The sequence below is a fragment of the Excalfactoria chinensis genome, chromosome 7 (genome assembly GCF_039878825.1).
Source record: "Excalfactoria chinensis isolate bCotChi1 chromosome 7, bCotChi1.hap2, whole genome shotgun sequence".
Classification (NCBI taxonomy): Eukaryota; Metazoa; Chordata; class Aves; order Galliformes; family Phasianidae; genus Excalfactoria; species Excalfactoria chinensis.
This window is the reverse complement of record NC_092831.1, coordinates 1,775,927-1,790,008: the sequence shown is the minus strand read 5'-3', so window position 1 is coordinate 1,790,008 and position 14,082 is coordinate 1,775,927. Positions and strand designations below refer to the sequence as shown.

The window sequence follows — 14,082 nt, the reverse complement described above, 5'->3', positions numbered from 1 at the left end:
ACGCTTCACTGACTGTTCCTGAATTAATGTTATTTCATTGAACCTTGCCCTGGGGATAAAGCGATGCTAAAGCTAACAGTGTCTGCCACCCCCTCCAATCCTCCTGGTGATGATCGGGCTAGACCAGTCACTGTGGTTTTAAATCAACAGCTTTGTAAACGACACCAGAAGATGGCATCATCTGCCTGCAGTGCTGTTTAACTCTTTCTGGACTATCACGCCTCACACTGTTGGTTTTGTTCTCTGTTTGTATTGGACACTTTGTTTATATTTGTTAGTTTTGTTCCTGGATTGCAGTGATTCTTGTTTTTATGACAGGTTTCTATGGCCGAGGAAGATCAATTTTGCTTTTCCAAGTTACGATCCTTTTATTTCAGGTATTTCAGCAACACAGAAGGCCTATATCTCGGGACAATATTGGAGTAACAAAATGCTTTGCTGTTTTATGCAAAGTGATAAAAATCCGTTCTTATCTGAAGCCAACCCATTTATACAGATGGGTAAGCACAAAAGATACGGCTGCGTAATGTAATTTATTTCAAGACTGAGATTCATCTCTGTACATTAAGGAGGTGCATAACTGCTTTAAAGTAAGCATATTTGGTAGTGTTTGGCAACTGGGAGACCATGGCTGCTCTTACACACCCTGCCAGCCTAGTTCAGATGGTTCCATTGGAGCCTCCTTTGCAGCACTGTTTCAAAACGGTTCCTGTCTCTGCCAATGCGATGGCTCCAATTATTGACTTGCTTTGTTCTTAATAGCAGATCTGTCCTGCTGCAGGGCTTCTGGCTGACTGTTCCAGGTGGTGCTGGAAAGTGAAATAAGGAAGCATAAATATTATTGAAGTAAAAGAGTGGCGGCCTGCAGAAGGAGAACAGTGTCCTTGGGCACACTGATGTGTTTCTGTTCCTCCTAATTGCTTTCTCATCACTCTTCATTCTGTTGCTTGCTCTTTAGTCCTTGGTCTCTTTACTCACATACTCATTCCTTGTTAAGCATGCTTTGGGTTCATTACGTTTTTCTCCCATGCCTTCCTTACAGTCTCTCCTGATGTCTGTGGGATAGTAACCAACCTTGCTAATTAAACTTCCTTTTGTCTTGTGGATCCCAGCCCTTTTGGTACCTCCCGGAATAAATCCTTTACCACCTCTTTCCTCATAGATGCATCTGAGCACTGATGACACAGGCAGAACATCAAATTTCATCTTGGTGGCTGTTGCTGATGCACCGGGATCAATGGAATCTACATTAAAGCTGCTCTCCTTGCTGATAAGTTTCTCCCCCGTCCAGTACTGATGTCAGTTCATTGTACCGCACTGTTACAGACAGCAGAAATTCAACCTTGTTAAGTATGCAATGTGAGAAGGGTCAGGCCTTCAGCAGTGAAGGAAGTTACCAGCCATAATGCTTCACAGGAGTCGGACTATGAATGCTTTTCTGTGTTGTTGTAGTTTGGTGTTGTTGTGGTGGGGTTTCCTGATGAACTGTAGATAGAATGGAATCAGAACATCCCAGGTTGGACTCTGGGATCCTTCTACCTCCCAGCTGCACAGGGGAGCACCCCAAAAATCAGATCAGGTCCCACCTTCTGTTGCTTGAGGCTCCATAAGAGGTGCTGGAATATCCAGAGCAAACTGGAAGAAGCTCTCAAGGTGAAGGGAGTTCTGATTGCTCCTGGCTCTGACTGACAGCTGACCTTCTGCCTTGGCTGCTGAGCTCACAGTAATCTGGAATTAAGGAGCAAAAAGAGCAGGTTAGTGACCGTGCAGTATTGTCTGCAGTACGGACAATGCAATATTGTTTCTGACAATGCTGGTGAGAAAAGCTGGCTCTTCAGATGGCAGATTATTCCCGCTCTCACAGGGAGATACAGATTTGCCTATCTTTTCTCCACAATGAACTCTCAATAATGGAGACAAATATGGATTAATTCCTTTGTGGCTAAGCCCCTACTTGTCGTGACTTACGAGTTCGCTATTCATGGCAAGAGCTTGAAACATAAGAGAAGTGAGAGCGCTAGATAATTGGTAATCCATAGGAATAAATCACATTACATAATAACGCCTTATCGCGAGCTGCACACTGCTAACTCTCCTTGATGTAATTACTTCTAAGAAGCGCATGAGAGCCTTTGGAACAACTCGCTTGCTCTTTTCACAGCCGCACGAGGTATCGAGGCCAAGCACTGTGGCTACAAGAGGTGATGATGGAGGAGACCCGATGTTTCCATCACGCACGGATCAGGCCGGGCGCGGCGCTGCGGAGCGCGGACTGCATCCCCCGACATGCCGAGCGCGGCGGGCGGGGAGGGGCGGCGTATTGCGGCGCGGCCACAAAGCCCCGGGGGCGCGGAGGGGCTGGAGGTGCCGCTGCTGCATCCCGGCAGCCGGGGCGGGAGACGAGCCGGGGATGCGCGGCCGGCTCTGAGCGGCACCGAGCGGCTCCCCGCCCCGCCCGGCTCCGCCCCGCCTCTCCCCGCCCGCCGGCAGCGGGGAGTCTGCGGCATCGGCACCTGCCCCGGCCCGGCGGAGGAGCGCCTTGCAGCGCCGCACCGCCGAGATGGCGGACCCCGCCGAGTGCAGCATCAAAGTGATGTGCCGCTTCCGGCCCCTCAACGAGGCGGAGATCCTCCGAGGCGACAAATTCATCCCCAAATTCAAGGGCGAGGAGACGGTGGTCATCGGGGTGAGTCGTTCCCGTGGTCGCCGGGGGTTCCGCGAGGCGTTGGGGGGCGATCGCTGCCGGTGATGTCATGCGGGATCTGGGCGCGCTCCCGCCGCCCCCGCGCTGTGTTGGGGCGGACAAAGGCGTTGCGGGGCGGTGGGAGCCGCGGGGTGTTGGTGGGCGGAGATGGACCGTGCGGCGGTACCGCAACGCGGCCGCGTTTCCAGCCTCGGGCTCGGCATCCCGCCCCGCCGTGCCCGCCGACGTCTCCCTCCGTGCCGCAGCCCCGCGGCTCTGGGGCGCCCCCTGGGGCGGTGCCTTCCCCCCCACCCCAACCCCGTGCCGCCGCCCGGCCCCTCTTTGGAGAAGCATCATCGTAGCGATGGTTCGCAACGTCCCGCTGCGTGCAGGGCCGGCTCCGGGCGCTCCCTCCGGCCTCGTTGTGCGCGCATTGCGGGCTGTGCTCCTGCGTGATGCGCGGCTTCCTCGGCCCGTGCTTTTGTGGGGTTATTGGGGGGAGCGGCGTGCTGAGTTAAAGCGGTAGCGGAGCGACACGGGGCCGCTCTCAGCGAGGTGATGGTGCGGAGGGCGATGCGCTGGGCGTAGGGCTTGTGAGGATCCTTAGGAAAACTTTGCATCTATTGCAACTTCCACACAGATAGAAGAAAAACCCAGCCCTAAAGCGATTGCTTTTCCCTCATTTTGCTGTAAGAGAGTCGTCTGTGAGGCTTACATCCCTTCCCTTCTACCTCAGCCAGGCAAGGCAGCGCTCCTGGGCTGCAGCGCAGCGCCCTGCTCACAATGGGCTGATCTCATCCGCTATCAAAACCGGCGGCTCTGGGAGGAGCGGCTGCGGCACCGCCGGGGCCTTCAGCTGCCATTTGCTTCACGTCTTTCTTTCTTTCCTCCTTAAATAAGCCCTCGTGTCTATTAAAAGCCGGTTCGGACACTTGCATTGAAACGTCCCCTTAACGGTGTGGGTGCCGGTTCGGAATGCACCGGTTCGTAATGTGCCTCTGTGAGTCAGGAGGTTGTTGTGTGGATCACGCAGTGACTGCGCTGCTCTGAGGAAGGTATTTGTTGTGGAGATGGGGGGCGATTCCTTGAAAGGTAGAAAGGAGAAACAGCAGCAACTGTCGGCTTCCTGCTGTCGGGGTTTGGGAGAGGAACGAAGCTCGTTTGCCCTTTGGTTTATGTAAATAGCACCATTTAGGTGTGCTCAGTTCCACGAGGTGGGCGTCGGGGCGTGCTTTGCTCTTCCTTTCCATTCACAGAGCGAAACACGGATCTGTTTGGGATGCTGGCAGGGGAGGAGACCTCAGGCTGTGGGCTTCCATTGGAGCAGCAGTGGTGTGAAAGCCCTCTGAGCCGTGGTGTGGGATGAGAGCACACCATGAGAGCACACCATGACCCACCGCTGCTTAATACAGCGTTAGGAAAACACTGCAATGCAGCTTTTACTTCTTGTTGCAGAAGACGTTGAAAAGGAGGACTCTGTTAAAGTAAAACAAAGGGAAGAGCGAAGAAAGCTCGTGGGTATTCTCTCATCCCATCAGAAGAATTAAAGTCTGAATGCTTAAAGGGAATATCTATCTTTTTTCTTGCACGTAAGTGCAGGTGAAGTTACTTCTTCCCTAAAGGGTGAGTGTGGGCGGCGCTTTGCTTGTGAACCTCTCACCATCATCTCCCATTTTCTTTATGCCTTGAGCAAGTTTTCCAACAACAACAGGAGATCAGAGCTCGGCGTTTACTGACAACAAGCTGCGATGGAGGAAGCGTAACACAGGGTGTGAGTTTCTCTTCCACGTCAGGAGTGAAGCTGTCTGCAGTGCCCGGTTTAGGAGCTGCTCATCAGGAAGGCCCTGGAGCTGGGATGTGATCTGTGGTCGTACATCCTTACCGCATCCAGGGCTGCTTGTGCACTTTGAACTTGCTTTGCAGGGAGGTGTGGGCAGAGCAGGAGGACTGAAGGGCCTCGCTGAGGTTTCCCCGTGGTTAAGGAAATAGTCAAGAGGAAAAGAACAAAGCGAGAGTGCATTTTTATAGGTGAAATTTTGGGGTAAAAGAAAAGCTTTTAATTGGCATCTCACCTTTAACCATGGCAGCAAAAGGAGGCGGTGGGAAATGCACGGCTCTCTTTTGCGGTTACATCCACCATAATCCCAACAGACTGCAGCTTCATTTTATGTTTCTGCTCCTCTGCAACCTCAAGGTGACTTTCTGATTGATCGTGTTGGCTGACGTTCCTAGAAATGTGCTTTCCTTGCTGGCTTACCTTCTCCCAGCCTCGCTGGAGGGCTTGCAGCCATTTGCCCCAGCGAGCTGCTCCCGCAGGCTTCTGATGGCGGCTCCTTGAATGCCTCCAGTAAAACAAACCGAAAGCTGATGGCTGATTTGGGGTGGAATCTGAGCGGTGCTCTGTGCAATTCTGGATGTAATTGGCATTGCTGCTTACAGCGCTGTTTTGCAGACAGGCTATGGGATGTTTGGGGATGTTTTACCTTTTGTTTCTTGTGCACCACAGTTGATAGTAATGTAATAAAGACACATTGTTAAGCCCCTCCTATACGGAGATCCCTGTCGGCTGCGAGCAGTTGTAGTGAAGAGACCTTCAAACAAACCAGCTGACCCAAAGCCGTGGGGTAGCAAATGAATTACAGCCTCAACAAAACCCAAAGAATATGGTGAGAGCCCGCCCCGTGCTGAGTGCCTGCTCCTTGGGCTGTGCTGCATGGTGCTCCTGACAAAGGCAGGCATCCATCCCTGCCTTGTGGTGCACAGGCAGGCTGTTCGCAGGGGTTTGTTCATGGCATGTCTATAAATACCTCCTACAAAGCACTCCTGCCAGTCTGATGTTGAATGCAGACTGAGATGGGGCTTCTGCCTCGCTGCAGAACATTGCAGTGGATGTGCAGCGCATCATTCCCCTAGGAGAACGCTTATCTACCTGGGTGCTTGATGCTGGCTCTGTCCCTCGGTGTCTTCGGTCAGCTTTCCAGCTCTGCTGAGCATTGCTGCTGTGCTGAGCACTGGGCACGTTCTGTAGGAAAGCTGCTGCAGGGCACAGCAATGGGGTGCTGGTAGCTGGCATAGCTAATGTGGCGTTTGTATGGAACCAATGGGATCCAAAGGCACCAGAAGCTGATGGACTCCTTTCCAGGAATCTTTCCCCCGCACCATAAGCTTTTCCCATACCCAGACATGAGTTGCAGCAAGCTCTAGCCTGCTGCCTTTCCCTATTATATGGGCAGATGCACCATGGTGTGCTGTGCTTGGTCTATGTGATTATGGACTCTGCTGCCTACAGGTCAGGCTGTTTCCAGAGGAGCAGCAGCACAAGACTGACAGACCTGGAACTCTGTGTGTGTGTGTTTTGGGAGGTGGTTTCTCTTGGAAGCTTATGCTGCTCTCAGGAAGAAGACAGACAATAGTACGTTAGCTTGCTTGGGAAACATCAATGCAACACAGCTCCTTCCACGAGGCTAGGATGTCCCTTCTGTACTTCTCACAATGAAGGCCTTCATTTGCTGTAGAACTGCTCTAGCAGCCACCCAGGGCTTGTATGCTGAGGTTCCTTTGAAAAGAGGAATTGTTTTCCTAAGGCATACAGCTGTGCTTCGTACCCACTTCCAAAAGCTGGTGCAGAAGGTGATGGTCATGGGGCAGATGGGGCACTGAGAGTATGTGTGCCTCGTTCTTGCTGGCTTATAGCAGAGCTGCTTGCTTCTGTGTTGATGGGCTGGGTTTGGGGGGTTCTGTTCTTGAAAGCAAGAGAAACAGGGTGTGAAAAGCAGCATCTGTGTATTGGTGATGGTGCTAGGAAGAAGGTTATTTAAACAAAATACAAAGTTTCTCATTTTCACCAAAGCAGTTTCACACTGGTGTTTCCTCAGAGCATCGAAGGCTTTTTCATGTGTTTTTCCCATCCTGTCTGGATACCTTTCTCTCAAAATAAGTGTCTTCCTTCTGCCTACCTGTTCTGTCAGAAGCACGGATTCCTGCTCCATCTGATGCCATTGGATTGCCTGGTGTTGGGAAGTCTGGGGGTGCTTCTTTTCCTGCGTTGCTGGAGATGATTTCTGTGAGGTTTCCTGCCCAGAGTGTGCAGTGAAGGAGCTGCTGGGAGTGATGTGCTCTTCCATCTCCATCTATTGTTCAGCACTTCAAGCTGTGCCAGGAGGATGCAATCCATTGCAGAAGATAAAGCAGAGGATGAAAAGCCAACTTAATGTTGCTACTAATACGCTTTTCTCTGCAGCAGTGTCCTGAGGGATTTTTAGAGGGAAGGAATGATTCCATAAAAGCAGAGACAAGTTTTTGGAAGAGAGAATATTCAGTTTAGTTCATCTTGACTGTTTTGAACATGGCTGCTGGCACCCTCAGTGTTACCTTTGGTGTCCTTTCCATCATCACCGAGGACCTCCATTGGAATGTGTTTAATTCCAAGCTGGTTCTGAGATACCTCGTGCATCTCCCATCGCTGACACATTCCTAGCTCTGCCAGAGGTGTGTGGGCTGCCCCAAATTGCACACCTGCAGCTCCCACAGCTGTGCTTTCCTCGGGGTGGGCTTTTCTTTCTGCCAAGGATGAGATTAAATGGCACTTAGATAACTTGTGTCACTGGGAATCACTTGCAAGGAGGGGTGGCTGCTTGGGCTCACCTTGTGTGCATGGGAGCAGCAAAGGGATCCAGAGCTGCTCAGCGTCTGCTTGATGCTTTTGGCTGCACTGCAGCATTGCTGATGTTTGCATTTCTATCTCCATGCGAAGGTTCCAGCTGCTTAGCAGTGCCTGCCCAGGTGGTGCTTGGTCAGGTTGCTTTGTTGGTTGTTTTTGGAGAATGAAAATACTGTGTACTTAGAATCATACTTAGAACAAACCAAACCAAACCATCCTAAATGGGATGCTTCAGAATCTTAAAGGTGTGGAGCGTGGCATTGCTGATGGATTCCTATCTTTAGTCATCTGTGGGAAAGAGCCATTTCTAAGTATTTATGGCCTCTTTGGCTCTTGGCTTTCTATGGGACGTTCTGGAAATGCACACGATTGCTATCGAATTCACATTGTGATATTGATAATTGGTCCCATGGCAGCTTCAGAACATGTATATTATCAAATTATGCGACAGACCCTAATTGCAAACAGGAGCGCTGGATTTTCTTTCCCCCCCTGAGAAATGAGTACTCGGAGATAAGAACTTAAATATTTAATGGTAGTCCTTTTAGATGCGTTTGCAAGAAGTGATTCATCCTTTCAGTGCTTTGCTGTCTGCTGAGAAGCCTCACCTGCTGCCTCGTCATGGTGCTGGGCTGTGACATTTCTATGGCATGAGAAGGATGCCCTATTGAAAAATACATTATCTGCTAATTGGCCCAAAGACGTGCACAACTTTTGCAGTGCTCCTGGATACAGTGTTTTTAAGTTCATCACTCAAAGATGTCCATATGGCAGTCTTTCCCATTTAATTGTCCTTGTAGCAGCCTATAAAGTAGCAAAGATGTCTCATTTCAGAGATGGAAAGCCAACTTTTGGGTTGGGAATCCACGGAGAGGTCAAACCTCTGCTACATGAGCATCACGTGCTGACTGCCAGATCCTTTCACTGAGTGCAAAATGTGCAGGAGGCCATTACCTGCATTGGGGTAACTGGGTTAGAGAATATTTTTAGCAAAGCCGTTAGCAGAACTCTGATTTCTGTGCAGCTGCAATCTCTTTTCTCAACTCTCAATTGCTGGAGTGTCTGTTGAGAGGCCAGCAGTGGGATGCGGTCAGCGCTGCCGCTTCTTACAGAGCGCTGCCATTTTCTGTGATCCACTTGGGTTTTTTGGAGCTGATTCTCAGTACTCAGGAAGGTTTGGGGCTGGTTTTGAACGCGTTGCTCTATGGTACAAATAGCCAAGCAGCTGTGCTTGCTGGCACAAGAGCATGCAGAGGGAGGCACGGGGTGCAGCTGGGAGGTGTATCTCTCTTCCTCTTTGTCTGTCTATTGGAGCAGCTCATAGCACACAGTCCTGTTCCCACCAGAGCAGCTGGAGCAGAGCTTCTCTGTGTGCTTTCATATTTTCTCACTGCTTTCCTGGTCAACCACAAATAACCCAGTGGAAAACACATTTGCTTGATTACTTTTCACTTTATGGTACCGTTTACAATTTAACTTCAAAGCAAAGTAGTTCAGTGATGCAAACAAGCCTTAAAGCAAAGTTAATCTTGCTATACTGAAGCATATGTATATACGTGTATGTATATACTTGAAGAAGTCTGTTTCTGTTGGTGATAAGGGATTTATTCTGCCCATTGCTGCCTTTATGTGCAGCCCAGATTTTCTAAGTATTATCAAATAGTCACCCATTAGAAAACTGGAATATTCCTCCCATTTCTCCTCTCTGTTGGGTTTGGAGGTTTATATTTCATGTTGCCTGGTGCTGATGAGTTTATCAGCATGGCTAGGGCCACCTGATGGGGCAGGGATGGATTCCCAGCTGGTGAGCAAAACTCAGCTCGTGGCTCATGGCCATGGTACAAAACCATTCTCTGGTTTTGCCTGCTCTCCTTTCCCATGAAGTTCTGGAATGAATTGACCCATAGGCCACGGCCCATCCTTTGTCTCTCTTGCTGCACCTGGTCAAGAAAGAGCACGCGTGCTTTTGCTCACAATGTGGGCATTACTGTGATCCCTTTTGTGCCTCGTGAGCATGGTGAGTGAATGCTGTGTGACAGACCAGATTGTCCCCTGCTTTGAAGATTTGGGAGCTGCAGAAGGAATATTTCAGTGTTACTAAATCTGGTAATAGAATTACTGTCAGATAATGGTGGCCAGCGCTGCCTGTTTCGTGGGTAATTGGCAGAAAGTGGGGCTGCTCTGCTGATCTCCTTTGCATGCTTTATGAAGGGATGTGCTGTATGTGAATGCTGTAACACATTTTTAGCTACAGTGAAGTCACAGGCTGGGGTTATGAGCCAAAAGATGTATTTCTGCACTTAGAAAAGCAAAAATTACATGATTTTTATTCATGTTTTCTGTGTGGGTGAGCTGTATTGTGAGCAGTGACACAGGCAGAACCCAACAGCTCATCCCCACAGCTTGTTTACTGTGGGACCACTTGACATGGACACAGACATTCTGACTACCAAATGCAAAGCTGTTTATAGTCAGTTCCATTTGAATTTTGAATGGAATTTGAACAACACTGAATTTCTTGGCCACGGGCTTAGATGGTCAGAGGTCCAAACGATGAGGTTTGGATGTACCTCTTAACATTGTGGGTTCTAGTTTTTCTGTAGATATTGAGGTGAGCTGTATAAGGAAATCAGTGTGATAAGCCCAAAAAGCAGAAGCTTGTTGGTTTTAAGCCTGTGGGTGGGGTTGAGTTGGTTCCTCTTTGTGCAAAGGGAGCAGGAATGGAAGACCTGGGTGAGCTGGCTCTGTTGGGTGGGTGGCTTTGTGGCTCCCTGGGGACTGCTGCCTCCTCCATCCTCTGCCTCAGCTTTGTGTGAAGGCCTGCATTGAACTGGGTGAAATGGCAGGAAGAGAGGAAGCTCCAGATGGGAAAGGATGAAAGAAATCAACAGAAGGGTTATCAGAGCGAAGGGAGGTCATAGATACAGCAGTGGGAATCAAAGCACCTGATGAATCGCTGCAGTTCCTGCACGCTCCTTCCTGGCGGATGTTAATCTCACTCCATGTTCCAATGTAATCAGCTTTTAGATGTGCAGTTTGCTTGTGAAGCGAGGAGCTTGCAAGGGGAAGCAATTATCTACACCAGGTGCTGCAGTCGGTAACACCGGCACGGAGAGAAATGGCGCCGGGCAACAGCTCCTCAAAATGGCTGCAGGAGTGCATGGCATCGCCTTGGTGAGGGCTGCTCTCCGTCCACATTTGAAGTGGTTTGTTGCCAGGAGCAACTTGTCTGCATTACTTGGTGACAGGGTAATTGCTCTGCCTGCCTCGGTATTGGAGCTTCTGCAGAGCTCTTCCATGCTCACACTGTAGCTAAGAGGGGGGATGTCAGGATGCACATGACACAAAACGGGGCTATAGCCAGGCAAGCTGCAGAATAGGGGGTAATGCTAGCACAGCTGTGCATCACATACCTCTACAGCTGTGACTCCATAAAGCACTGTGCTGTTTGCTGCCCTTTCAGTTCTTCTGCTAGTGTCACTTTTCAATGGAGAAGGCAGAAGAATGTGCAGAATGGTTGCTGTGCTTCTCCTGTGTTAATTCATAGAACGGCCTGGGTTGCAAAGGCCCACAGTGCTCACCCAGCTCCAACCCTCTGCTGTGTGCAGGCAGTGGGAGTGCAGGCATCTCATTTGTTTCTCTTTGCCACTCTATATATCCAGCCTGGTGGGACACTCCAGCACCAATGGTGTGGTGTGTTTGCTGATTCCCTTCAATCCTTGCTTTTGCAGAGCATGCTGAAAAGAAAGCTGTTATACGGATCAGTGATGCCCTCTCATTTAATTTTGACCTCCCCTGACCTGAGTTGGATTTGAATCTACAACTGACAGCACTGAGTATCCCATTACTAATCTCCTGAGCCATCCAGCTCCCCATAAATCTGTAAGTGATATGTTTAACAGAGTGAAGATTAACACAATGCCAGCACGGTGAAGGTGCGGCTATGTCTGGGTCTGGGGCTGTGGAGCTGGGGAGCAGCATCTTCCCTGGGTCTGCTTTGTTTCGTGTTCTGAATTGTCTGCCCACCCTCTGGCCTTTGTTGGCATGGTGCAAATGCTCCTGGTATGCAGAGATGTTGTGCTCTCCCCATTTATTCCTGTAGCTCCTCACCCATGGGATGTCACTGCCCGGCTGCTCTCCCATTGGTGCTGTAGGGAGCTGCCTCAGAGTATCTTTGATCACCTGATTTTTAAATTACGAGCTTCAAGCTGGGCTGCTTTTTTTCCAGAGACTTTTGGAAGGTCAGAACCTCGTTGTACCTCACAGGGCTTGGAATAGTGTGTCCCAGATGCCCTTGTGAGATCCCTGTTTAGTTAAGAACCTCTGACGCAGAGAAGAGCTGCAGCTAAAATGCAAATGACAGCATTTCAGAGTTAATTTAATTAAGCTTGTCTGTGCTTTGCAGAAGTGAAATGAGTAGGTTGTGAAGGTAGCTTTGAATAGGCGTGTAGAGGTCTATTAAATTAGTTAGAGCACATTAATTTGAACTAGTAGCTTTCTGTTACAGTACAGCAATGCAGGCTACCTGGAAACTGAGAGGGATCGTGCTGGAGAGGGAGTCCTGCTCTTCCCAGCAGGGTACAGGACCGTACATCTCATGTTGTATGGTAGAGCCCTGCTGAGGCAGTAGCTAAAACAGCCTAGCTTGAAGAGCAGGGAATTGTTCTACTTAAGGCATAGCTTTGTGAGAAATGATGGGAGAAATGGAAGTGTTACCTTGATTTCTTGGGCATGATGCCTGTCTTGAGCTGGTGTTATGCAGCTGGTGAGCTCCTTGTCCCATGAGCATTCACCTCTGTAAAGACAAAGGTGCTTCAAACCAAGCTGCAGAGCGTAACCCCTCTATTCCCAAATCATCTGTGTGCCGTTACGTAAGCAGTTAAGTAAATGCAGCCCAAATCCACCAGCTGCCACGTGGGCTGCAGAGCAGCACACTGAGAGTTCCGAGAGCATTTGGCTCTGCTGTACTATGCAACCGGGCCATGCAGAGCTCGAGCTCCGTGTGCTGCATTGCTGGAATGGAGGCAGGCGGAGTGGCTGGGTCCTGGCTCTTGGGGCCTTCCTTCATCCCAGGCTGTGCTGCTGGTGCTGGGCAGTTTGAGAAGAGGACAAGCATGCCAGTGGCCCTCAAGTAAGAGATCCCTCTTTTTGTGGTGTGTGGGAATGGGTGGGCGCTCCTGGTGCATCCTGCACGGCCCTATGGAGCCTGCAGTGCTCCGAAAGCTGCCCAGAGCAGTGCTGCTCCTCACCTTAGCCCTGGTTGCACTAACAGCCAGGAGGATCCGGGGTGCTGATGTGCTTGGGAGGTGCTCACGCTGCTTCTCTGTGTTAGCTGGTAGCATCCCATCCCAGCAGGATAGTGGTGGAGAGCTCTGCCTGTGCGCCTCTTTGCCCAAAGTGTTGCTAAAGGGTGTTCTTTAACAGTTGGCTTTGAGCTGGGATATCCTCATGTTTAGAATTCATTTGCTTATTTCTTGACGGAGTGCATTTTCCAGGTCACTTAGGGGGAAAGAGGAGCTGCTAAAGAGTTTTGGAAGCCTCTTTTCCTAAATCCATACCAAACTAGAGCAGTGTTGTTGTTACAAAGAGTTAAAGGTTCTCTCTGCTGCGAGTTAGAGCTAAAAACGGGTCTTTGGCCACATGCCTGATCCTATCAGCGCCGCAGGGATGTTCAGAAGGCAGATCAATAATTAAAGCCTCCATGCAAAAGTAATGTTGCTCAACTCAGATTGCTCTGCAGCGCCTGCTTGGACCAGGGTGTTTGTTTTCAGTTGTTTTCCAACTAATTTTTAGCAGCATTACCAAAATGTCAGAGTTTCTTTAGGAGAATTTTGTTAGCCCTGTAGTGCATTGAGATGACTCTGGGCTTTGATGGAAGATGTGAATTGCTTCTGGTAAGAGTCTGCTTTCTGATCTTTCAAAAAGCCCGTCTTCCGGGCCTGCAATTAAGAATCTTCTATTTATAAAGCCTCTCCTCCGTGAGCATGGATGGTGCTGGGTGAAAACTAGCTGGGAAATTTAATTAAGCTCCTACTTATCACACGATGCTGTTACCTGTATGAGCATCCGCGGTGGAGTTTTGTATATGTTAAACCCACTTACAGGTCATTCATTTCCACTGTATCAGTTGGGATTGGGTTGAGCAGAGTGCTGGAGTGCATGTGAGATGGTATCCCTGATTCTGGGGTGTGTTTTCAGGCTGTAGCTCCGTGTCTGATCCAGATGCCTGCATGCAGCCCAAAAAAGCAAATAAATTCAGTGTTTTGTGTTCCTTTCTTCCCTTCTACTTTATTGATTCCACACCTGAGCTACACACTGGCTGTCGGGTGCTCCATTCTAAGCCATCTCATTCTGCTCACGCTTCTCATAATGCACTCTTGGGCTCCATGTGGGGCTGTGGATCCTGCCACTGAGCTCAGTGCCTCCTGCATGTACACTTGTGGATCTAAGCCTGCCTGAAGATCAGAGGGAATTAACCATGAGCTGCACTCAGGCTCTAATTGTTAGCATGCTGCTCTAAGCGCTGAGCCATTACCCATTTCCTCCCTACCTGGAATTCAGAAGAGCTGAGCTATTTCTTTTTTAAATCAGGAAATGCATTCGGTTACATTGAATTGAGAGCGCGTTACCTTCTAGTGGCAGTTCACCCTGCAGTCAGAGGGGCTGTTGGTGCAGCTCCAGCCTTAGAGGTGTGGGTGTTGCTGAGTGCTCAGCCCAGCCCATGGTGCAGCAGTTGATG

General features: G+C 49.8%; 1 protein-coding gene across 1 annotated transcript in view; it reads left to right on the top strand.

Moving 5' to 3' along the window:
• The first annotated feature begins 2,419 nt into the window (after nt 1-2,419).
• KIF5C (kinesin family member 5C) overlaps nt 2,420-14,082 on the top strand; it is a 58,123-nt gene continuing 46,460 nt past the window's right edge. Inside the window, exon 1 of the mRNA XM_072342502.1 lies at nt 2,420-2,686. Within this exon, the coding sequence (XP_072198603.1) occupies nt 2,561-2,686 (126 nt within the window). The 5' untranslated portion in view covers nt 2,420-2,560. The remainder of the gene's footprint in view (nt 2,687-14,082) is intronic.